Source organism: Camarhynchus parvulus, chromosome 7, assembly GCF_901933205.1.
Source record: "Camarhynchus parvulus chromosome 7, STF_HiC, whole genome shotgun sequence".
Classification (NCBI taxonomy): domain Eukaryota; kingdom Metazoa; phylum Chordata; class Aves; order Passeriformes; family Thraupidae; genus Camarhynchus; species Camarhynchus parvulus.
The window spans coordinates 25,635,587-25,659,978 of NC_044577.1; the positions used below are offsets into that span (position 1 = coordinate 25,635,587).

At 38.1% G+C, this 24,392-nt stretch overlaps 2 protein-coding genes across 7 annotated transcripts in view; both read left to right on the forward strand.

Annotated features, from left to right (window-relative positions):
- PTPN4 (protein tyrosine phosphatase non-receptor type 4) overlaps positions 1-18,502 on the forward strand; it is a 107,968-nt gene extending 89,466 nt beyond the window's left edge. For 2 of the 3 annotated variants that reach the window (XM_030952666.1, XM_030952667.1), the window contains exons 20-27: positions 879-1,045; positions 2,495-2,585; positions 2,671-2,732; positions 3,495-3,641; positions 5,921-6,049; positions 7,483-7,631; positions 10,678-10,813; positions 13,290-18,502. In XM_030952666.1, the coding sequence (XP_030808526.1) occupies positions 879-1,045; positions 2,495-2,585; positions 2,671-2,732; positions 3,495-3,641; positions 5,921-6,049; positions 7,483-7,631; positions 10,678-10,813; positions 13,290-13,376 (968 nt within the window). In that variant the 3' untranslated portion in view covers positions 13,377-18,502. Of the gene's footprint in view, positions 1-878; positions 1,046-2,494; positions 2,586-2,670; positions 2,733-3,494; positions 3,642-5,192; positions 5,312-5,920; positions 6,050-7,482; positions 7,632-10,677; positions 10,814-13,289 lie in introns of all 3 variants that reach the window. The other variant, XR_004060892.1, reaches the window with a different exon arrangement.
- Positions 18,503-22,315: 3,813 nt separating this feature from the next.
- Positions 22,316-24,392, forward strand: part of EPB41L5 (erythrocyte membrane protein band 4.1 like 5) — a 52,594-nt gene continuing 50,517 nt past the window's right edge. For 2 of the 4 annotated variants that reach the window (XM_030952076.1, XM_030952079.1), the window contains exons 1-2: positions 22,599-22,650; positions 23,405-23,589. In XM_030952076.1, the coding sequence (XP_030807936.1) occupies positions 23,410-23,589 (180 nt within the window). In that variant the 5' untranslated portion in view covers positions 22,599-22,650; positions 23,405-23,409. Of the gene's footprint in view, positions 22,478-22,598; positions 22,651-22,749; positions 23,055-23,404; positions 23,590-24,392 lie in introns of those variants that run through there. The other 2 variants (XM_030952077.1, XM_030952078.1) reach the window with 2 other exon arrangements.

Below are 24,392 nucleotides of genomic sequence, written 5' to 3' on the forward strand. Positions count from 1 at the left end.
GAAAAAGCAGAATGAAAAATATTGATGCTTAATTGGAATAATTGCAATTACTTTCGCAGAGTACCTCATTCACCTCATAAAAATTTTTCCGTTTTTCACTAATTTGCACTCCCCACTTATATCTGCTCTCATTCTGTGTATAAGTTCTCTTGCAGCTTTTGTGTGCTTACTTTCTTTTCAGACAAAATTAGGAGCCTTGTTTGCACATTTTCTAAAACAAACTGGCTTTCCCCTTGCATGTTGATTATCTTTGTATTCTGGATAAAAACATGTGAGTTGTAGAAGTGAGGAGTTGCCAGTTTCCTTCTTTGTAGTGATGTAAAATAATTTAAAAACAGGCTTTTGAGCAGCATATATCTGTTTTGTGTAGCAGAGGATGCATATTATTTCTGAGCTTATAGGCAAGAAACACATAGAGCATTGATAGCTTTATAATGCCATGTATTAAATGCAATTTTCTCAGGTGGTCTGCACATCTTGCCCTAATTACTGAAGCCTAAAATGAGTTCTAAGTGAATTGTAAGTAAAATGTAAATGGAGCTATAATGGTATCAGAGGCATGATGTGAGAATCTGAGATTTGAGAGTTATACCAGACAAGGCAGCGTATAATGTGAGTTTTGATCAAAATTTTAGCTGTCAGTGATGGGCTTTCACTTAAAATTACTATTACACCAAAGAAAAAAATAGTTTTATCATGGATTATAATGATCAGTAAAGACTCCCTGTCCTTGCTGATGGGGACTAAAATCAATGTGCTAATAAATGTGGATTTTTCTACAGGAGAAACGCAGTGTTTGTGCTGTTTTAAATAAATGACTTACAGTTAACTTTAGTCAAACAGCATCTTCAGAGCATTCATACCTTTTCTTTTTCTAGCTGTCTACGATGTTGTGGAAGAGAAGCTGGAGAGCGAGCCTGATTTTCAGTACATCCCTGAGAAATCTCCCCTTGATGGTGTCCATCAAGATGATAACGCTCTGAGGGAGTCCATGATTCAGTTAGCAGAGGGGCTCATCACTGGAACTGTCCTGGCTCAGTTTGATGTGAGTACTGGATTGCCTGGAGCCAGGGGCAAGTTCCACGTCTTTTGGGATAGCAATTATTTTAAACAAAGCAGATTTCAGTTAAATTTCAATACAGTCAGCATCCTTTAAGAAAACAATCGCCTTACAGTCTCAAAAGAAAAATAACCAAGGGAAAAAAATCAATCCTGTATTGTATGTGCAAATTAAGAATACCTAATCCTGGGTTTTAGTTTTATAAATAGTTTCATTGATTACTTACACTTCATGTGGTTATCAGGGACATGCTAATAAAATACCTTTATAAAGATGAAGGCTGAAGAATGTCTACCAAAATAGGTGTTCTGTACTCAGGCCTTCATTCCATACCTAAGTTGCTGTAGAAACTGAGTAACACTGAGCTGTTGACATTCTATAGCCATTCTTGATGAGGGATGGTAAAATAACCAATGGAAAACACTGTCCTAATATTAAAGGCTAATGTAACTGTGTTTTTTATAAATGGTTGATTTTTATTGACGTATTTCAGAACAGTAATGCATTTTCTGTGGGGCATTAAGCTGCTGATAGCCATGGTGTTTCTTCAGCTCTGACTTGTGCCTTGGTGATATCCCTCTTAAATGCATGAGATCAAGTGGCTTAAAGCAGGAAACAGTAGGTTTGTAAAACACAGCAGTGCAAATTCTGTGAATTCCTCACCAAATGGAGATCTAGCATTGTATTTTGCAACATATATCTATAAAATACATTTTATATACTATTCTTTAAGAACTTTGGTAAAATTTCCTTTTATATTTAGAGCAGATTTTTTTTCTAAGTTATTTAAAATTAATATAAGTTTTATTCTCCCTAGCAGGTTCAATGCGTAAAAGTTTTTTAAACTGCTTTTTTTGAATCTGGATCATTTCACTAATATTTTTTGTAGCACAAGAGTTGTGGCAATGCATGACTAAGGCATGAAAGGGCAGAAACCTCTCAAAAGCAATTTTGTACAGGAAAAGTGCAAGGTTACCAGGATTTGCTCTAAAGTTATTGGAATACAGAAGGACCTCTGGGGAAAAAACAAAAATTCTAACTGAAAGAAATGCAGTGTAGGTTGATGCCTGTGCACAACATAATCTGCTTGCCCCAAATGACCAAGTGGGATGTCAATATCAGTGAGTTCACTTACCACTATACAATACAACTTTTTCTCTCGATTTATGTTCTAGTGGAAGATTGAAATTTAATGTTCGCTTTGTTTTTAACCAAGTTTTGGCTACATCTTGGTCATTTTCAGTGATCCCAGAGCATAACTAAATTTATAGTGCTTTATTTTTAAACGTATTTTCATGTTTGTGGAAGCTACTGTTGCTCTATAGTTTATGTTCTAAAAAGCACCACTTTTTAGAACAAATTCTATTTATGCAAATAATATAATAATGAGACTATTGCATCTATTGTGTTCTGACCATCAGCTTTGTATTTTAGCAATTGTATAGGAAAAAGCCTGGAATGACAATGTCTTGTGCCAGATTACCTCAAAACATTTCCAAAAATAGATACAGAGACATTTCGCCTTGTAAGTATTGCTATGTCTATATGTGCTCTGAAAATATTTTACTGCAGTTACTAAATAAGTAACATCTTTCTAAAATTATTTTCAGATGATGCTACACGGGTTATTTTAAAAAGTAATGAAGATTACATCAATGCAAATTATATAAATGTGAGTAGTATTTTTTAGAAGTGCTTCTGACATTAAGTTATTCTATAGTTTTTCAATGAAAAAATTGATTTAAAAAATCTTTTTTATATATCTAGTTCAGGATGGAGTACTAAGCCTCTAGTCAGGTGATTTGAAATTTCCTGTAGATATATTTCCTTCCTAATGTTTGGTGGCACATCTTTTCAGAAATGTTTAAAGTCTAGCTCTGCATTTAATGTGAAAAAATGCAAACTGAAGGCAGCCCTCTCCAGAGCAATTAATTCTTCTTTTCTGATTACTTTCCTGACAGTTGTGTTCAACAACAGTAAAGTTTAATTTGGCATCAATTTCTTTTGCTTCTTATTTTTTTCATTGTTAGTGACAGAAAAATTACAGCTACTTACTTTAATGAAAAAAACTCCAGATACTAAATTCTGAGATCTGTGTTTTAAAAGCTAGCGTCAAAAAGCTACAGAGCAAGAAATAGCTGCACCTGAATTATTTGCCAACTGCTCTGTAATTTCTTTTTTCACCCATTAATCTTCATTATGGCAACTACATGACTGTCAGTTCATATGTAAAGTGTATTTGAATCTTTGTAGTAATTTTGCATGTGAAACACTTAAAGAATTTTTATCTGTGCCAATTCATATTTGCTAGCCTTTAAGAAATAGAATTAATGTCATGGATGCTTTTTTAAAAATTAGTTACTAAACTGTAAATGTCTGATGCCTGACTTTCATTTGCTGTAGGAATTGAGATAATGGCTTTGTCTTCTTTTAGATGGAAATCCCTTCTTCCACAATAATAAACCAGTACATTGCTTGCCAAGGTCCATTACCGAACACTTGTCCTGATTTCTGGCAGATGACTTGGGAGCAAGGCTCTTCCATGGTTGTGATGTTGACAACTCAAGTAGAACGGGGCAGAGTAAGTAAAACATTTCCTTAAATGCCACTTCCATAGTCTTCTAAAACACTATTAGTGATTAGCCTTTAAAAGATTAGAGGAATATATTGTGATGACATATAATATGTCAAGGGGATAGTAGGAAGTAGTTTTAAACTAGAAAAGTGTAGGTAGAGTAGATATATGGAAGAAATTTTTACAATGTGAGTGGTGAAATACTGGCACAAGTTGCCCAGAAGTGGTTTCCATCTCTGGAAGTACTGAAGGTCGTGTTGGATGGAGCTCAGAGCAGCTGAGTCTAGTTGGAGCTCATTGCAGGGGGCTGGATTGGATGGTCTTTAAAGGTCCATTCTAACCAGAACTGTTCTATCATTTCATAACTGTTTTTCATAAGAGCAGTGCATTCCTAGTTCTTTTGCAATGATGAGTCTTAGATTTTAAACCTTCTGTTGTTGTGAATACAGCCAATAGTTAAACTTTGTTCAGTCCTGAAATGCACTTAACTCTTCATGTATGTTCTCAAATACTTTCAGTCTGCTCTGATTCCTTATTGTAAAGTAAAAAGCATCTAGAATTTAGCTTCATAGAACTTTTTTCCTCTAAACTTCAAATGAAGGAACTCCAAGAAGTTCCATCAGTTTTCATAGAGTACTTCTTTGATATGTAGTGAGATTAATTTTTAAGACAGCCTAATACAGCTTTGTAGGGTTAATATCCCATGCCTGGATGGTTGTCTTATCAGGGATTTTCTTAAAACTTGAACTCTAAAATTTCCCATAAAATCTTATTCTGTTATAAAGATTTGTTTAATCATGTGAAATAATCATTGTCCTTTAATTTGTTTATAAAATGTGTTAAAATAGAATACTAGTAATAGAGTAATTAAGAGTTAAAATTAGTAAAAATAATTGTGGATGGTTCTATAAAAGGCCTCAGGTGTATTTTGTGGTTTGTTTGGTTTTGGTTTAAGCTGTAGTTTCTCCTTAATAGCTTTGGATTTAATGTAGTTCTGTCCTTTGGAGATAGGCAAAACAATCAAGTGTGGTCATACACACAATGTAATTCCAGAGTTACTTGGGTTAGTCTGGAACATTCACAGTAGCACTGGCTGGTTAAGTGTGTGGACAGAAATGACTGTCTGCAATAATAGTGTAGTGGAATTCCTCCATATCAAGATTTCTTTTGAAGATGGATTTATAGTGGGTTGTGGCTGTTCTGACCAACTGTAGTTCTGCTGCCTGTATATATTCTGACTTTTTAACCATATACTTGCTGTGAGGTCAGGACTCTATATAGAATTAAAATAATTGAAGGGAAGTTGCAGTGGTTTTAAACCATTTTTCAGTGACTCAATGTTTGCATGATGCTGCCTGCTCCCAAATAAACATGATTAGAGGGAATTTCAGTACAAGTGCCCTTTTACTTTGAGTTTTCTTTGCAGATCTGCTAAGAACAGACTTGCAATAGCAGTTCTCTGAGGTTCCCCCACCCCTTCAATAATGATATTTGTGGAGTTCTTTGGAGAGCTGCTTAATAATGAAATAAAAGGCCTTATCTGTCTTATACCCATAGGCAGACTCCCTGCTCTAAAGCTGATCATGAGGCTTCTGACATCACTATCCCACTGCATGCCGGGATGTCTCAGTGGAGCAGGAAGTCTGCAAATCTGGCTGCTCTTAAAGATTCGCCAGGTGGGTTGGAAATGCAAAAGTACACTTGAGCTGAAATGACCTCTGTAATTAGGCATTCAAACCATATTTCAGAAAATCACAGTGTTTGAAGTTTTCATTCACATTTGAGGACTTGATTGGGAGTCCTTGAAGTCCACCCTCCTCATCCCCTTATTTTCTGCATTGGCTTAGCAACTTTTTTGTTGCGTATTTCCCGGGGTTTTTTTGTTTGTTCTTTTCCCATATAAATGTACTTTGAGAAGATCAGATTAGGATTTTGGAGGTCAGAAATATTTATAAAGCAGCATCTTTGTCAGTCAAGTGTCAAGATGGAATATTTATAGATAAAGTCTTAAAAAAATTGTAATGGAAGTTAAAGGCATCCATCTTCAGTTAAACTAACTGCAAGAGCTGGTGCATGTGTCCTCTTGGAAAGAGAAACAGGAAATCTTTATGATACCTTATTTTATAAACAGTAATTAGGTAACAAAGTCTATTTGGTAAGTAATTAAATAGTGTTTACAGAATGATCAAAATAATCTGTAACAAATAAAGGTATAAAAACTAAAGAAAATGAAAATTATACTCTGAATTTAAAAACAGGCATCTTTAAAAATGTGTTGACCTTAGGTTAAATGCCATCAGTACTGGCCAGAGCCATCAGGAAGCTCATCATATGGGAATTTTCAGATTACCTGCCATTCAGAAGAAGGAAATCCTGCTTATGTCTTTCGAGAAATGACATTGACTAATCTGGAGGTAAAATCTTAATATATTTTCATGTATTATTCTGCAGAATCCTTGGATACTACCTAAAACATGCATAGATTTTCTTTTCAACTTGGTGACATGTCCCTGTAAATGGGACTCTATTTATAGAACCCTCTTGAAAACTAACTGTCACGTACTTTCCTAGGAGAAATTCTGTCCATAAAATGATAACAAACTTTTCATAAGCAAAAATATCACTGAGATTCATTTTTCATAATCATATTAATTGGATCACATGAAGGGTATATAATTTATCCTAAAAGTTTTTATTGGTGTATTTCATAACCAGGCTAAAGAAAAAGAGTGATAAAAATGTTGAGAAACTTGTTATTCCCTTGATGTTTTCAGAACATATGAGACATTAGAGATGTTTCATCATCACACTGATGATGAAAAGTCTTTGTAGAGGCAAATAGTTCTTAATAATTCCATCTTGAACAGTATGTGCTAGAAGATGGAAGATAAATCCTGCTGAAAGATGAATCTGGAGTGGTGGCTACATGTAAACAATGACCTTTTTGTACATGCATTGCATGATTTTCAGGGCATATGTAGTTTTCAGAGCCTCCCCAGCCAGCATTTCAATGTCAGAAATGTTTGGAAATGAGTATCTGGAATTTAGTTCATGTAGTTATTTCTCACTGCTTGAGTTACCAGGTGAGAAGCCAGTTTTATAGAGCTGTCTTTTAATCAATTTGCAGTTAAAATTCCTGCCCTGTGTCCTGTTGAGACAATTGCTCATCTACTATCAGCCGTGGAATCTCTGTTAATGATTCAATGCCTAAAGGCTATTTAAAGTGCAGTAGCTCCTCTTCTTTTGAAATTCGATTCTGGTTGCCCGGGCTGTCCCCTCCCCTAACCAGAGGCCGATTGATTATATTTGTGATACCAGAGCAAGGGAGGGGAGGGAGTGGAAAACAAAGTCATTGTGCCTTTTAGGTGTAGGAGGGTCAGATCAAGCCAAAATACTGCTGCTGTTCACACAGAGTTTGAAGGAAAATTTTTATGTCTGATCTCCCCTCCTTACCCCACTTCTGTCATTTGATCTTGTAAGATGCTATCTCATTCTGTTAAATTTAGTTTGCTAAGAATATGACCACCTTCTTGTACATCTAGTGTTCAGTTAGATTGTTGGTATCCTTTAACTGCTTTTCTATTATGTGCTCTGTAATTTTTTTCACCTGTTGAAGATGCAAGCATTTGTGGATTTCCTTTTTTACTTTTAAGGAAAAAAAAAAGTAATTGTAAAATCGAGAATGACTGATGGTTAGCACTCACAAAGCACTGCTCGTTGCCTCAAGCCACTTTGATTATGGGTACAAGTTGCTATAAATGTACTATTGATTTTTTTATTATTGTTTTTGGTGCTTTTTTTAATGGGACTTGAATTACCCTTGATTAACTTTCATGTTTCTGATTAGAAAGAGGAAAGCCGCCAGCTAACCCAAATCCAGTACATAGCATGGCCTGATCATGGGGTTCCTGATGATTCCAGCGATTTCCTCGATTTCGTGTGTCTCGTGCGAAAGAAGAGGGCTGGCAGAGAAGAACCTGTTGTTGTTCACTGCAGGTATCACATTTTTTTCCAATATTATTAAATCATCAAAGGGAACTTTTTATCATCAAATAGCTGTTCTGTTCTTTGTTCTTGAAATAAATATTTAATAGTATCTGCTTTGGGGATGACAGGAAAACTCAAACTTTGAAATAAAACAAATATTTAATGTGGTAATCACATTTCATTAAGCAAGATTTTGAATAGCAACATGTGTTGATCTGTTCAGGCATTTTGCTGGGATGTTTTGTTTTGTTTGCAATTTAAATGCTTGTGGTAACAACCTACATAATAGTTCAGGGAAATGGCAAAAGATGCTTGGTAACCATGAGGAATAGGCTCCTACTCTACAAAGCTCTAGAGTAGATGTGTAAATGAACCATAGTGGAAAATGCAGGTGGTTTATTAAAAGATCAGTTAAAAGACATTTTCTCTTAAGTCTGTGGTCTTAGGCTATGTGGTATTTTGATACTTACATTAAGATGAGACATTTTTCTCAAGAATTTATCTTTGTAATGAGTTAAAATAACTGTTGTTTAGAGCTTTATGTACACATGAAGTGTAAGTTTTCCTTGTGCAATACTTTGTTATAGCATTCTCCATTCCTTTAGTGAATTTCAAGACCTTAATCATTTTAAAATACCTGATTAGCAAACTAGAATAATACGAGTTGTTTTCGAATGAACATGTGCTATCACAGTTCTTGGGGAACAGTTCTGTGAATATTTGATCTCTCAATTCTGAATACTTCCCAAAGAGTCAGTGGTTTTGAATCAGGTGTATATCATTCTTTTCAGAGAGAAGCTGAGAAGTCTGAGGGATAAAATAAATTTAAAGACTACAACTAGACATTTATTGAAGGAGATGAAAGAAAAAGAAAAATATACCTTGTGTATCAGAAATTGTATTTCATTAGTTCTGCTCTCAAGTTCTGTTTTATGCGGGTGAGGGTGAATCTTACTGACTAGGGAAACTAGTACCAGAATGCCGGTGTCTTAACTGTGATACTGCTCCTCAGCTTCCATTATTGATACACTTCTGGTTAATATGGTCGTGAAAAGATGGTGAAAATGGCAGCCAAATACACCCTCTATGATATAAACAGTGCAGAAACACCGGAACAACAACATGGGAGAATAGGAACAGTTTCATTCATCTCAAGGAGGCACCAGTTCAGCTCCAAACTGATAATTTCAATGTGCAGTTGAAGCTTTATGAAAAATGTATGTTTCACAGCAGAAAAGAGATGGATTATCACATTTGAACATAATTTACTTAATTGGCCCAACTTGGTGGCTGTTGGGAAGTATAACCAAATTCCAGCAGGGAGTCAAGCAGAAGGAGCCCAGGTGTTCCTCCATATGGTGCATGCAGTCTATTTTTAACACCTCTTCAGTATAGTAGGACAGGGCATTAGTGCAACAAAATTTGTTTTCAGGACTAAGCCACCAACTTTAGTGTGAGGAATCCAAGTAGCTAATAGAAAATTATTTTATTTTGTACAATAATTTAAAACCAAAATGGTCCAAATCCACAGAGATTATAAAGCAACCAAGACCTTAAGGAGTTGGAAAGGTTTTTGTTACATTGAGCTGCATAAACCACTAGCTTCTGATGTTGTTCTGTGTCATGTGGTTGTTTTTATCTTTACAAGGTCTTACTATTTTTGTTGAACAGTTTCTAATTCTTCTTCTAGGTGAGCTAGGAACCACCCATCCTGTCAATGCCCTTCATGATTTTCATGCCCTATCTCAGTGTTCTACTCTGTCAGTCAGTGATTGCCTTTTCTAAGCTGAAGAGTCCTATCCTACCTTATGTTTGTCATAGGGAAATTATCATGTTTTCCATCATTGTTGCCCTCTGAATCTTTTCAAATTGTAAAATGAGTCATTAGGTTCTTTGACAGTTACTGTTTGTTTGTGCTTGGATTTGATAAAGCATTCTGCATTTAAGTTCTGTTCATATAAATTCTAGAAATATAAATATTACCGAATCATTTTATATAACCAGCACATGTACATCTTGTCTTAAAATTCTTATGACATCACTGAAATATAGAGTAGCTTTAATGCCACCTCCTGGACAAAGATTTAAATAGTAGTTTAGCCAGACTTAATTTGAAGTAACTCTTTAAAATCAGAACAAGGGACTTTCAAAGTTTGAAATGTTTATATTAATCACTTTAGATGCAAATACTTTGATTTATTATATGAGTTAGGATAATGCTGACATTTCAAAATATGTATTTGTTCCTATATTCCAGTATGGGGAAACATTTGTTGTCCATTTCAAAAATGCAACATTAATTGAAAGATTTGAAACTATTCATTGAATTCAAGGTTAAATATTCAGTCTTTAAGGCTTGCCGCTTCTGGAAAAGCATATGTGTACATAAAACAAAGTAGATGAATCTTTAGATTTGTTTTATTTTTAAGGAAAAAATATTTTTTCTGTAAGCTCTCTTGATAATTTTTCTATTCTGAGATGTGTATGTTATGGTACTTCCTTTTCTTGAAAGGGATTGCTATCATGTATTCCTTTTAATAACAAGAAAACAATCCTTATTGTCACCCTACAGAGATTTCTAGTAATTGTTCTTTTACTTGGAAATAGGAAGGTATGCATTGCTTGAAGGACATGAATATGATTTTATTGGCCCAACATTGCAGAAATCATCATTTCAGCAATGGTCCAACTGACACAACGTGTCCAGCATGCGCTCGTGTTTTGTTATCCCCTAGATGTTAGTGTGGTTTGTAATAGGATCTTACCAGACATCTCTGTCAGTTCTGCTCAGAGGAATGGCTGCGTGAGGCACTTCCTCCTCCAAGGCAGTTCCTCCTCCAAGGAGTGGCAGTTCTGTACTGATGGGTTTTGCTCTTTTCAGCCAGGGCTGAGGCTGCTTCCAGACACAGACAGAACCAGTTCTATCCCTGCCCCAGCAGTATGGGAGCCATAATGGTCAACCCTGAGAATCCAGGAGACGGAAGGTCTTTAACTATGAGCAGTACCCCAGACACTTGATTTCATTTTCCTCTTTGTGTTTTTGTTGCTGTTCCAGTGCTGGGATTGGCCGGACAGGGGTTCTGATCACGATGGAGACAGCAATGTGTCTCATTGAGTGCAATCAGCCTGTTTATCCTCTAGATATTGTAAGAACCATGAGAGATCAAAGAGCCATGATGATCCAAACACCTGTGAGTATCATCCCTGCTGTTATGGGCTGCAGAACAATGATTTCCTATGATCCAGTCATACTGGATGGGTTTTTAATGCACTTGTTGATCATAATGCAGAGATCACCTTTACCCAGTGTAGCGGTAACCTTGGCTCCAGGTATAAATAAATTTCTAAGGCTATTGGAAAGGAGCAAATCTTTAAATTTCTACAGAGAAAACTTGAAAAAAGAGCAGCAGCTGTTCCAGGGATACCTGGCAAATAATGACAAAAAGGGTCAATTTTAAGCAGTGTAAAAATCACTCAGAGAAGAAAGGAGGAGCCTAATTCCAGGTGTTAAGAATGGGAGTAGTATAAAAGATAAGCACAGAAAGAACCAAAGTATGCAAGAAAAAACTTCAGTGATGAAATTCAGTGATTTTATGATGCCTTAGTTGTAATGGAAACAAGCCTTAATTATGCTCTGTAAATGACTTAAAGGGAAGTTATCAGAGAAATAATATTTGTAAAAATCAGTGTATTAAATCTCATGTGAGATGCATCAAAGCAATCCTAAGTACCTTTTTTTAGTCTAAAAAAAGTAACTTACTAAAGGATTCTTTTGGGGGTTTCATACCTTAAGATACCAGAACTTATCGTGCACCTGTAAGGTTTAGGGTTTGTGAGATAATTCGTGTATTATATTTCAGATTTGTAAGAGTTTTAGAACAGATTTAGAGACTTGTTATTGTATCAGTTAGGTATTGCTTATCTCTAAAAGCAGTTTAGTTTAGTGTTTACATTTTTAGAAAGTACCTAAAAAGGGTGAAAAGTTTGAGTTGTGTTGTCTTTCAGAAAGAAAAAAAAAAGAAGATTGGATTTTTGGTTGTTCCAAACTTTGGATAGTTCCAGGTTTTTTTTATTTTCTTGGAAGAGTAATCATGAGTAATTGGTGTAGTTTTACTCACAGTATACAGCATTTAGAAAGAAAGCATCTTGAAGGAGAAAAGGCACTAGATCCAGTATTGAATCACAATTACTTGAAGGTAGTTGCTGTAGTAATTTTCATGTCCCTGCTGCTGTTCCTCGAACAAAATTTGAATAAAATTTTTTTGTTCTTCAGAGAGTATTAAGGCTGACAAAAAGTATGTATGTGTCTCCATTTCTAGTTCATCAGTCATTCAGTGCTGCTGAATTCATGTTCCAGTACTCATGCTTCACTAAAAAGTTGTTGTATTCAGGTAGCACAGGAAGGATGAGAAAGGTGATGATACATGAAAAATAGCGAAGGATGGCTCTTGCTGTTTGTGACAGTTCTTCAGGATCGATAGCTGTCTCTCTAACATATGTAGAGGGGGAGAAAGTGTTATTAGTGAAGGTAGGAGTTGCAGTGGTGAGAGTTCTAACGGCATTTTTCCCACTGTATGTGCTCAATATAATCTGGTTTCTTAATTTTTATTAGAAAACAAAAAATTTCAGTGAAAAGCAGGTGTTTAGTGCGTCGGAGGGAGAAGGCCTAATAAAGGAGTTGGGTTTTTTTTAATGTTCCATGCCCCTCAGCCGTTCCCGTTCCTCCTCCGGCAGCCGGAGCCGGGCCCGTGTGTGCCGCTCGCTGTCCGCGGGGGGGCGCTGTGCGCGGCCCGCTCCGCCGCCCTCGCGGCGCGCTGGGGACAAACGCAGATTTACCCCAAAGGAGAGAAATGAACTGTTTCATATACACGCGACAGGATAGCAAATGATGGCTTCTAGTGCTAGATGTGTTCATATGTTAATCTCTTAAGATCTGGCATCACTAACTGCTGCATAGAGAGGGCTGTTCCACAACACTGACAGTGCAGGTGCGCTGGAGTTCTAACCAGCATAGACTCATTGTGCAGGATGCAGTGTGAGTTGTGGCACTTTGCATTTATTTCAGTTTGTTTTCATTCTATTCTAATTTGATTACTGTCGGGTTTTTTAACTGTTATTTGAATAAAACAAACTTTTAGTCACCTCTGTGTATGCAAGTGCTAGACTTCAATGCCTTGAAGAGTTAGACATTATATAATGTTAAGAAACAGGAGGTTTAGGTTTTTAAAACATGAAAGATTTCTTTTAAATCAGATTCTGACAGGGAGGTGCCAGTAACATGCCTGAGTTAATGTAAGTATGAAAAAGTGCTTTGAAACTATGGCTTCTAAATCCAAGGGCATGGAAACCTCAGGTCAGTGCAATTTCAGCAAGGAAACAAAGAGCAGAAAATTGCTAAATAGGTGATGTTGTAATAATAGTATTGGGGATTTGGGTGTGACTTTTGGTATATATTTCAAAGGGCCATTCATCCTATTCTTCCTTTGAGAAAGAAAATGCTCTCATCTAAAGTTCCTTCTGTATTATGTTTCCTAAACTAACTTTGAAACACAGTTCTTGGCCTGTCAAGAGAATGGGGTGGGGAAATCTTAGAGGCCTTTTCTGTTTCCAAATGACATTTTTCAATTACATTTCTTTTCAATTTACTGAATCTACTTTCCTTTTCAGAGTCAGTACAGATTTGTATGTGAAGCTATTTTGAAGGTGTATGAAGAAGGATTTATTAAACCTTTACAAGCATCACTGCATAAGTAAAGAGCAAAAAACCTATGATATCAATTGAGGAATCCTGTCCTCTATAATGAACTGGCAACGTTCTTTGTGCCATAATACTGCTTGCAGGAAATGATAGTGAAGTACAGCAAAGAATTGACAAAGGACTTTGAAAACTTCAGCACTGTTGCACTTTACGTTGAAACAAAATCAGTCTCTGAAACTCTTCTAACCTTCATCTGTTTGAAGACTTTATTTTCGTGATTTGCTCCGAACAAACCATGGACTGAAAGAACTGATTGTGTTCAGGGTAATCGCCGATATTTCATTGTAGTGCCATATACTGCGCTTCTGGTTGATTGCTACAAACAAGGCTTGGAATTATTTCACTCTATTTTACACCCATGTCTCTTAAAATGAAAAACAAATGAAAAAATACACTAAGCCATGGTCTTTTTCCAGTGCTAGGTTTATTTACTATGTACAGAGTCTCACAGTTTTGTTTTTTACAACATTAGCAATATTGCCAATACTAGATAGATACACACTGCCTACTGATGCAGCACACTTTGTCCTACACCCTTACTAAAGACCAGCTGGTTGTTAGAGGAGAGCTGGCATCTGTTAACCCAGCAGTAGCTGCATAATGCCCACTTACCAGCATCTTGTACAAAATAGTAACAATAAAAATTTAAAAAAAACAACACATAAATAAACAGCATTTCTTTGGCACAGCTTGTGTGTCATACACTGGTGTATTCTGATTTGTGTGACTTCAGATTATGTGATGGGAACTAGTGCATGCATTATGTCTTAACCCCTTAAGTGCCTTGAGACTTACAGCGTACATCCAGTGAAAGGCACTCATGATTCCATGGGGGTGGTATTGTCCTGTCATATTTATCTTAATGGGTTCAGATTTTTTAAATGGCCCTTGGTGCTTGGAGTACGTTACCACAAGGAGTCATGGAAATACCATTCCCTCTTTTGTTATACAAGTACCTGTGTGCTACTCTCTGTAGCAAAAGCACCTCTGCCAACTTAATGAATGAGCATTGTATGCTGCTGTGCTGTAATTATATCAAAAATCTGACACATTCCTTCATTCCTTCCAACTAGTAACTTACTAGCATCTTACTACAAAATGCTGGTAGGTCATTAGAAGCCGATACCTTATTTTATCCTTTTATTGAGAATAGCTGTTTTACTCAATTAGACATAACTCTTTAATAGCACTGATAATTAAGTTGAACTTACAATCAGATATGACTTAATTCCATTACCTTCTAACTAACCTGTTCAGTCCTCATAGTTAATTTCAAGCCATGTTCGTACAGGTCTGCCTTTTATTTTCTTTTATTTGTTTGGAGGGGAGAAGGGAGGAGAACACTATGAAGTTATCCCAGAACTTAATTTTAATTTCATAATGACCCCAGTCGCCTTCTGTTATGCTTGTGCAAAATCGTTCCAGTTGGTATGGGTTGCATCTTATTTAAGTAGGTAGAAGATTTGTAAGAAATGTCTGTCTGATACAGTATCTGAGCTCATTCTGAAGATGCATAGGTGTCCCCATTTTTAAATATTTTTCTAGTATAAGAGAAACCAAGTCAGAAGCAAGGTACCCAGTGTAATATACTGTAAGAAAAAACCAGTCACTTATTTGACTGCCCTCTGACAGCATAACTTTGTGCCCTCTATTTAAAAGTTTTAATTTATTGTATTGGTTTCCTGAAAATGTATATCCATTAAATTTTGTTGTAAGCTATATATATAGCATAGAATTAAAATGGAAAGTTCTACACTAAATAATTTTTAACTATTGAAGAATTATATTGTATAATATACTTTGTTCTATGGACATTTGAAACAGATCAGCTATGAACTATTAAATGAAAAGGGATTCAGGCAACGTGAAATCCTGGCTTATGACTTAGTAATGAACAAGAACTACAATGCCAAATGAAAGATAGAGTTTTAAATATTTTTAGAAAACAAAGTAATATTAGGAGGGCTGTGGCCCTGTTACTTATATTTCTAGATTTGATGCTGAAGTCAATGTTATCCCTCAGTGAAAAATAAATTTTACAAGAACCTCTGGATCTGAACTGAACTGAAAAAGAGTAATATGGTAGCTTTAATCTCAGTTATATTTTAAGCCATTTTCAACAAATAAAAAATCTTTTTTTATAATTCTTTAACTTCCTGAGTTACTGGCTAGTTAGAAGGTTATATTGAACTCAGCACTTAATGTCCAAAAAATAAACAAAAATCATCCATTATACTGAAAGAAATTTTCTTCATAGTTAAGTTGTAAACAAAAATAGCATTTGCCCTGTTATCGTGAGGGAAATCAGAAATGGAGTTTATGCAGCATTATATAGCATTGGTATGTCACATATTTAAATATTCTTATGTAAAATTGCCATAGCAGTTCGAGTTCAAAAGTCCCATTTATACCACAATTAAGTGTGGGATATGTATTGGTCATCTGTCAGTACTGTTTTGATTACAAACACAGGCAAGAATAATAGATCTCCTCAAAATGTTCCTCTGCACTGACTTGTAGTTTATTAACTAGCTACACTGGAGAAAAAACATGAAACAAAGTACCTATTCTTAATTAATTGGCCTCAGTGACTCAGTGGCTTTTGGCTTCTCCAAAGCCAGGATAAAGGTAACCAAAAACTGCTTGGGAAAGAGAATAGCACTGAAGTCTTTCTGCAGCATAAATCAGTCATTTAAATTTTTCTACCTGTTGTGGTATAAATGGCCTTTAAAATATTTTTATATGGCCAAAAAAGCAAAACTGCTTAATATTTTACTTTGGGTTATGAAGATCTGTATCATCCTTAAGAGTTTTTTAAAGAAGTTTTTGTATGTTTCATGCTGTACAAAACATGAATGTATCTTTCAGACATAATGACTTATAGACCTATATGTGATTGGTGTTATGACTGTTGGATTTTATGAATAATTATTTTCATACCATTTGATTAGGAAAAATGTTGGGTGGGTGTGGAAAAGAGTATGTTTCTAACACTTCCATGATGCAAATCCAGTTAAAGAAAAAAAAAGTAGTTTTCATTGTAAATAAGAGCAATATTATGACAAATTTGTGCCAATGTAAAATGTTAAGATTTTTGGTTTTACTTTTAGGTTCAGATTGAAAACTACCACTACCATCTCTTGTTTAAAATGGATTTGAAGGGGGTTTTTTAGTAGAAAGACATGGGGCTCTAGTGGGGGCTTTAAGTGGTTTTTGGGAGCATTTTTTACTTTTGCTAAATATGAAATAAGATACAGGTATTGTTTAATAAACCACCTACAGACTGTCAGCCAGTCCACTTTGAGAAATACTGCATTAGATATCCCAGGTAACTGAGGGCTGAAAATTTCATTTATCCTGAATTTAGAAGCATTTGGTATTTTCAATCACTTGTAGGTCTTAAGCAGTAAAATACTGCTTTTATGCATTTTATTTTTATCTATTCTCTCCCCGTTATGAAAAAGAGAACACCTGGGGATTTTTCTCACTAGATTTAATGCTAGCTGACATTTCTTCCACGTTTCTCTGTTAAATCTCAAAAGCTTATATGCCATATAGATAAAGCAATAACACTTCTTCTAGAATATCTGATTATAGTCTGGCACACCATCTAGTAAAGAAAGGGTGAGAAAGCAGTTGGGACATTAAGGAACATGAGGAGGTTGTTATAGAACTTGTGTAGTTGGCAACTTTCCGTGGAGACCTTCCAAAAAGCTTCATGGTACCTGTGGAAGGGCCAAAATGCAGCAGATGTGCTGCAGTTGTGCTGCCCAGGGAAACCTGACAAAGGGAAGGTCTGGCATAGAGATGTTGGAGTTCCAGGTATGCTGTGGAGCTGAATTATGTGATATTTTTATGCTTATGCAGTGTGTGCAGGTATGTGGGTGATGTTTGGTGGCTCAGGGAATTAGCATGAGCATGAAAAGCTCTACAGATCCACCAAGCTCTACAATTTCCAAGCAAAAGAAGGTTGTCCAGTACATATGCTGTAGTTTTGACTGTAGAGCCACTGTGCAGGCAATCAGCAAGCCCCTCAGCCCTGAGGATAAAAGGAGTGATTTGGTTATGGTCCACATGAAAATTTTGGATATTTGGACTTCCACCAAGTAGAGGAATGACATCCTCCAATATCAGATGCAGTCTTTTTTGTAGCTCACATCTCAGGTCCCCAGTTAGATGGGTTGGGTGTATTTGCCAATTTTAGTGTACCCATCTTTTGTCTTGAGACTGAAAAGTTCTTTCCCATTGCTACTTCTAGCGCTAGGATCCAGTATTAAGATCTGGTGAAAACATATTCATTGATTAACTGTGGATCTTGCATGAATATGCAGGTATTTATAATTAGTGGTGATTTGGAAGCTGTTAGAAGGAGGAAATGGTTGGTTTGTTTCAGTGTAACTGTTCTGTCCAGTCTCTGTTATCCCACTGCACTTAGTCACTTGTTTGTTTAGAAGTCTGCAAAGAAGGCCAGTTCCTTATCACTGGATTTTACCTCTGTGCTTGTTACTCCCACAGGTGTCTATCTTTTCATAGGGCTACTCCTGCAACAAGTTCTGATCTGGTGCATAAGCTGTAAGTTGTGGCTGTTGGCTTTGGCATGTTTTGCTCATTGAGATTTCAGTGGTAAAAAGGAGACATTAACGACTTTCTTAAAAAAAAAAAGCTGAAATATTCAATTTTTAAAATTTAGACATTTTGATTAGTAGCCTTATTTTAAAAAGCCACTAAAATATCTGATTCTAGTCTGCTGTAGCAAGAATGATGGTTCACAGACTGGCTGGCAGCTTGTTGGTTGTGGTATTTCATATTTAGCAAGCTTACACATTTTAAAGGATAATTTTTTTCAAAGTGTTTTGATGTTTGAATAGTAGCACTTTATGTCATGCTTACTACTGACTGAACTATTGGACAAAATAAATTGGGTTTGGAGAGAGATGCTTAATGGGTTTCTGTACAGAGATGATTCGGCTTACACCCTGGTACGAATGCTTTCTGTTGTTCCAGCCACTTCTTGTTGATTGTTCACATGTTTCTGAGGGATTTTCAGAAAATAGACATTAATAAGATAATTCTATCATCTCAATTTTCCTGTCTTAATAAAAATATGAAGCCTACATTTGGGGAAAAAAAAAAAGGAAAAAAAGGTGCAAATAGAAACTTACAGGGTACTTGTAAATTTATGTGCTCTCTCTCAGCTAGCTGCAGATTAGCTATGTTTACTGTAAATGTTTCTGCTAAACATTATTTTTAACATTAGATCAATTACTTGGAAATCAGTATTCTTTTTTTTTTTTTTTTTTAACTTATTTGAATTTTGATAACTAAAGATAATGCACAACAAAGTTTAAGGAAGTTGTCACCCTTTTGCACCTAGGCCAGGGGCCTGAGACATAAGTGAAAGGGTTAAACAGTTAATGTTAAGCTGTTTTGTTCTTTAACTAGAATATATCCACAAGGACTAGACTATAAATGATCCAGTGCAATTATCTCAGTACATTGGGGCACCACAGTAACAACCCATAATAAATAATGTTACAGGAAAATTAAGGTAAGAGAGTAAAGGTTTTATCTTATCCAGTGTATCCAGATTTGTTTTCCATTTGGTTTGCTTCATTTACCAGTGATCCCATTTTAACCAGTCAATTTGGCAGGGCTGTTTGTGTAAGGTTTGGGGTTTTTTTTCTGTAACAGGTGCTATACTATGTGTAAATACAAAGGGAAGAGTATTATTTAGTTCATCATTAACAATCAGATGGTGGCAATATTTTTGCCAGTTACTTCTGGTAATGAATTTGCATTTCCAGCTGTGGATTTCAGTTGTCAAATTTCATCTCAGTTTCATACTGCTGAATGATGGACTGCAAGTGTGGAGTAAATCATCTCAGAGTTGAACAGCTTTTGCATTGTTTAGACTAACTCTTGTGTATCTTTATTAATACTGGGGGGATGCAAAGGCTCTTCCCATTAGTAGACTTCTGCCTATAAATTTGTTTAAAAGCACATGAGGGGGAGGGAAAAAACAAACCAACAACCTAAATGCATCATCTTGGCTAAGCAGCCAGGACGGTTGATGGAAAACGATGGAAACTTGAAATTGGTCAACACTGGACAATGTGAAAACAAATTCAGCTTTTGTCACTGCAGCTACTGTATGCTTTAAAGGGCCTTATGTATTTGTCCTCATTTTGATAAAATTAAAATTCTTGCCATTAAAAGTATACACTAACTTCTACCGAAAACCAGCAGTTCCCAGGATAAATATGCTAATTAACATTTAACAAGTCTTGTTTTAGTCTTAAGTAAAATTTCATTCTATTATGTGAAAAAAATGCTGTTATGCATATTTTGTGGATATATTTAATTTCAGTTGACAAATAGTTGTCTAGGTACAGACTTGAAAATATATATATAGTTTACTTGTGAATCTTAATTGTTTAATTGCAAAATAAAGATGTGCTTTAGTAATTTAAAGTTTAATTTTTTTTTTGCGATTTTCTTGCTACTATACACACGGTTTTGCTGTGCCACATTTATTTGTGTCTGGTGCCAGATAATGTTCACCTTGTATTTTCCTTCTTGACATTGTATGACATAAATACACCCCTGTGGATTGTGCATTAGAAGAGATTGCAAATTATCAGGAATTAAGTTGCTTGGTTAAAGCATCAGCCCAAGTTTTTGCCTGAAAATATATAAATACTGCAAGATTTGCTCTAATGGAAAAATAACTTTTAAATTACCTTTTATGCAATGAGTGTATTTGAGATAGTGTTCAGTAGAGATGATAATCTGATCAAAAAGCTGAGGGTATGATGAACACTGATGTGAAGAACAAAAACTCCAGATGGAAGCTTGTGATGAAGTATCTGCTGCCACAAAGTGAGGCGATGTTCAAAACGAAAGTGGGTAAAGATAATGAAAGGACTTAGGAGGCAAGACAAAATTCTCAGGAGGGATGAGTGTCTGAGACCCCTGTATATTCTTAATTCCACTGATAAGTACAGGACTTTAAAGTGAGGACAGGGTGTTTGGATTTGAAGTACAAAAATATAAACTAGTGGGAAAGCACTTTAAGGAGAAAAACAGATGCAAGAAGAGGTTTTTCAATAGGAGGAGATTTGTTTAAACTGGAATAGGAAGACTGGATATAAGACAAGTAGCAGATAACACAGCTGAATGTGTACTGTGCATACTGGACTGTATCTGAGTAGCAAAGAGCGAGGAAGGAGGGGACTGTAATTACAGGAAGGGTAGCAAGAGGGTGGTGTGAAGTAGAAATTGCAAAAATGAGCAACTAAGTTTTTGTGTCACTGAAACTACAGGAAGGACATAATCTTTGTGAATGACTGAGTGGAAAGAAGCTCAGTTTGAGGAATAGTTGAAGATGGTTAGAACATTTAGGGACAACATCCAAGAATCAGTGAATTCCCCACAATTCTTTGTCATATAGGAGAATGTGAACTGCTGTAGACTTAATAGGCAGGAGACTCCCATTTACCTGGCAGATCTCCACTACAAACTAAGCATCTGTGATATGCAAACCACTGGTTAGTTGATCTGAGAATTCATCAGATATCTGCAAACCCTCAAGATAAATTATTTTTCCACGTTAAATATAGTAAAATTTTGTATGGTTTCTTTGGGAACTTTATTGCAAGTTCCCACAGGTATTTCATGACAGGCTACTGAGAGCAAGTATAGTCCCTGCTCCTCTGATAAGAAGTAAATATCTAAATTCGCCCCCGTTTTGTAATTCACCTTTCTGAATAAATAAACAGGCACATGAATGTGAATCTCACCTTTCCTCAAAGCTCGCCCTGCTCCTCCCAGCGGCAGGAGAGTGGTTGTCAACCTGTTACTTCGTCAGCAAATGGTGGGCAATTACCTGCCAGCTTTTTTAATTTTTCCCCCCCATTTCAGTAAATGACATCAAGGGAACTCGATGTATATTCAGGCACTGGAGTTGAGGTATTAATGTGGGTTTCATTATGCCAATTCCACTGCCTGGCAGGGACTGACCGGGTGTCAGCCCGCGATTCAGAGCTGAGCATAAAAAATGTTGTGTTATCTTTAGGCCAAGTATCTGCTCTCCCAGGCTATTAGATAGGCTGGAGTCCCAGTTATCCTGGGATTTTGAGGTGTCTGGAGCTCCTTTACTCCGAGCTTTGTCATTCTTAGCAGGCATTACGCACGAAGAGTTTAATATTCCTTTTCCTCAAATACTGACATGGACACAAATATTTATGTAATACAAAAGCAGAGTCTAGTGCAGCCCTCTGTAATTGCTGCCGAGGAGCGGGGTTTGTGCCCCGGGCTGGGGTGACTCGTGAGAAAAGCGATGGAAGCGTGGGGCACCGGCACAGGCTGGGCGGTTGCATTTAAACTTTAAAGTACAAACTGCATTTTGTAGTCGCTTATTTCAGTGTATATTTATTACACTGATTTAGTGTATTACAGTGTATAATATACACTTATTTCAGTGCATAAATATTAACAGTGTTCGCTTGTAGACGGCTCTGCTTGATTTAATACACTACTACCGCTGCTCTTTCAGGCACTGTTTAAAGATAAGACTTTCTCACAAATTTTATGGTTTAAGCGCGCGTTTACCTAAAGGTTCCAGTTACCGCTGGGCAGCCGAGGGCTGGTCACAGTCCGGCCAAACCACCGAGGGGAAACTTCCACGACTCATTAGCAAAAACTCCAGAACTCTTGGGAAATAACCTGAAACGCGTCCCGAAGGCTCAGTCCCCAGGGGTGCCCCATCCCCAGGGCCGCCCCGCCGCCCCCGCTCCGCGGCCCCTCAGCCCGTTCCAGGCTCCGCGCTGCCGCACCCCCCCCGGCCAGCACGTGGTCGGCGCCGCGCCCCCCCACCCCCAGCGGCGGCCCCTCCGCCGGGCGAAACCACCTGGCACGGGAGGGGGGGGCGCCCCTTCTCCACCGGGCCCCGCCCTGTTAAAGGGGCGATGGGCTCCCTGCGCGGCGGCAAGCAGAGTGTTCCTTCTCCCGTCCGGCTGTCGCCTTCCCTTCCCGCCGCCCTCCGCCTCCATCTCCGCGCCGCCACCGAGCAGAAGAACGCGGCCGGGGGAGCCGCCAGGTGAGTGAGCGCGGGGGGAGGAAATAGCCGGCACGTCGCTGCCCGTTTAAGGGCCTCCCACGTCGCTCCGCCATGTCCGGCGGCCCGGCCCCTCCCGGGGCTCCCTCACCGCCTCCCCGCCCGCCCCCGGGGCCTGGAGGAGCCGCCGCGGGGACGCTCCCGCCGCCCCGCAGGTGAGCCGGGCAGGTGGGGCCGGAGCGGGGCCGCGGGGCCGGGGCGTTATGTAAGGGCGGGGGTCGGAGCGGGCGGGGAAGGCGCCCGGCGGGGCGGCTCTCGTGTGGGGTCGCGCCTCGGGCTTGGGGCTGGCTCCCCACACAGCTCCGGGTGTGTGCCGGGAAGCGCCGTGGCTGAGGGGCGCTCGCCCGTCCTGCCGGAGCCATTCCTGCTCGGAGAGCTGGGAGCGCGGCTCTGAGGCGGGAAGGATCGCTTATCGCTTGTTTTCGATGGGAGAGGTGGAGCTGTGAGCCAGGAAAGGAGCCGGTGGTATGTAGCGCTCAGTTGCCTCCCAGCTGTGCAAGATCACCGTCTCGGAGGAGCGCGCCGTGGCGTTTGTATTATTGGAAGATTGCAGAGAACAGTAGGTGATCTGCACGATCGCTGTTTTTTCCCTTAAGCGTAGTTTCGTGTATTCCCAAGAAGTCACCCATCCGTCTTCAAAGTTCTGAGTTGGGTTTTTTTCAAAAGTCTTTTTCAAAGACTTTCACAGCCAGAGACTGTGGATGTTTAAATAAAAATGAAAATCTGTTTGATCCTTGAGGTTTCTTTATCAAAGTCTGGGATTTTCTAAGAACTTTATTGCAGTTTTATTTTCTTTTTTTTTTTCCTGATTGGGTTTGAGGTTGGCTTGTTTGGTTGGTTTTTTTGGTTTAGTGGTTTTTCTTCTGTAAAAAACGTAACCCTGTTCATTTTCTCTGTTGGATTGTGTAGCAAAGATGCTGAGCTTTTTCCGCCGCACGCTGGGACGCCGGTCCATGCGAAAGCATGCGGAGAAGGAAAGGCTGCGAGAGGCCCAGAGGGCTGCAACCCACATCCCTGCAGCTGGGGACGCCAAATCCATCATCACCTGCCGAGTGGCGCTGCTGGACGGCACAGATGTCAGCGTGGACTTACCGGTATGAGCGATCCAAGTGTGTTTTTGAAATACACTTGGTTTGTGTCATTCTGATGTGGATTGCTGTTTGCAAGTTAGTAAAGGCATTGGTCTTCGCTGTTGGCAGTTGGCCCTGTGCCTTGATGTCCGCTAAGTTGCTGCTCATAAAAAGGTTCTGAAAGAATAGTTAACTTTGACATTCACTGAAACTTAGAAGTGTTTTGCTGGATGTCATCATGCCTTATCCACTGAACACCTTCTAATGTTTTAATGCAATTGTTGTGCCAGGGCATAACTTAGAGAGAGTAGCCTGTTTGGTGAATTGGGTTTTCTTTTTGGTGAGCTGTCTGTCTTGACAAAGAAGGTGAATCTCTTTGGTGAAACTTGTTTAAGAGGAGGAATGAGTTGAAGTGCCAGCAGGAATTTCTGTGTGGGTTGGGTTTGGTCTGGTTTTGTGTCAGAGATGGACACGGTTTTTAACGCTAACTTGAGAGGGGAGGAGAAGAGGAAAAATCTGCTTCCTTCCCCTCCTCAGGGCAGATTATATAGTAGGGATTGTCTCATGGCATGGTGCTTTATTCCGAGTGAGGTGTTAGCCACTGTTTTACATTTCTAAAGCTTCCTTAATATGCACGTGCCTGTTCTGCTTGCCTAATTATATACCTGTTTTTGGCCAACAGGATGAGCAGTAGCACCAGAAGTGATGTGCTCTGTTTTTCCATTACCATGTGTTGTAGTTGTTTGTGACTTGTTTTAGGCTCACAGAGCTGAGCATTAGGAAGTTAGGAAGGTGTGGATCTGCGAGACCTGACTAGTTCCAGAGGA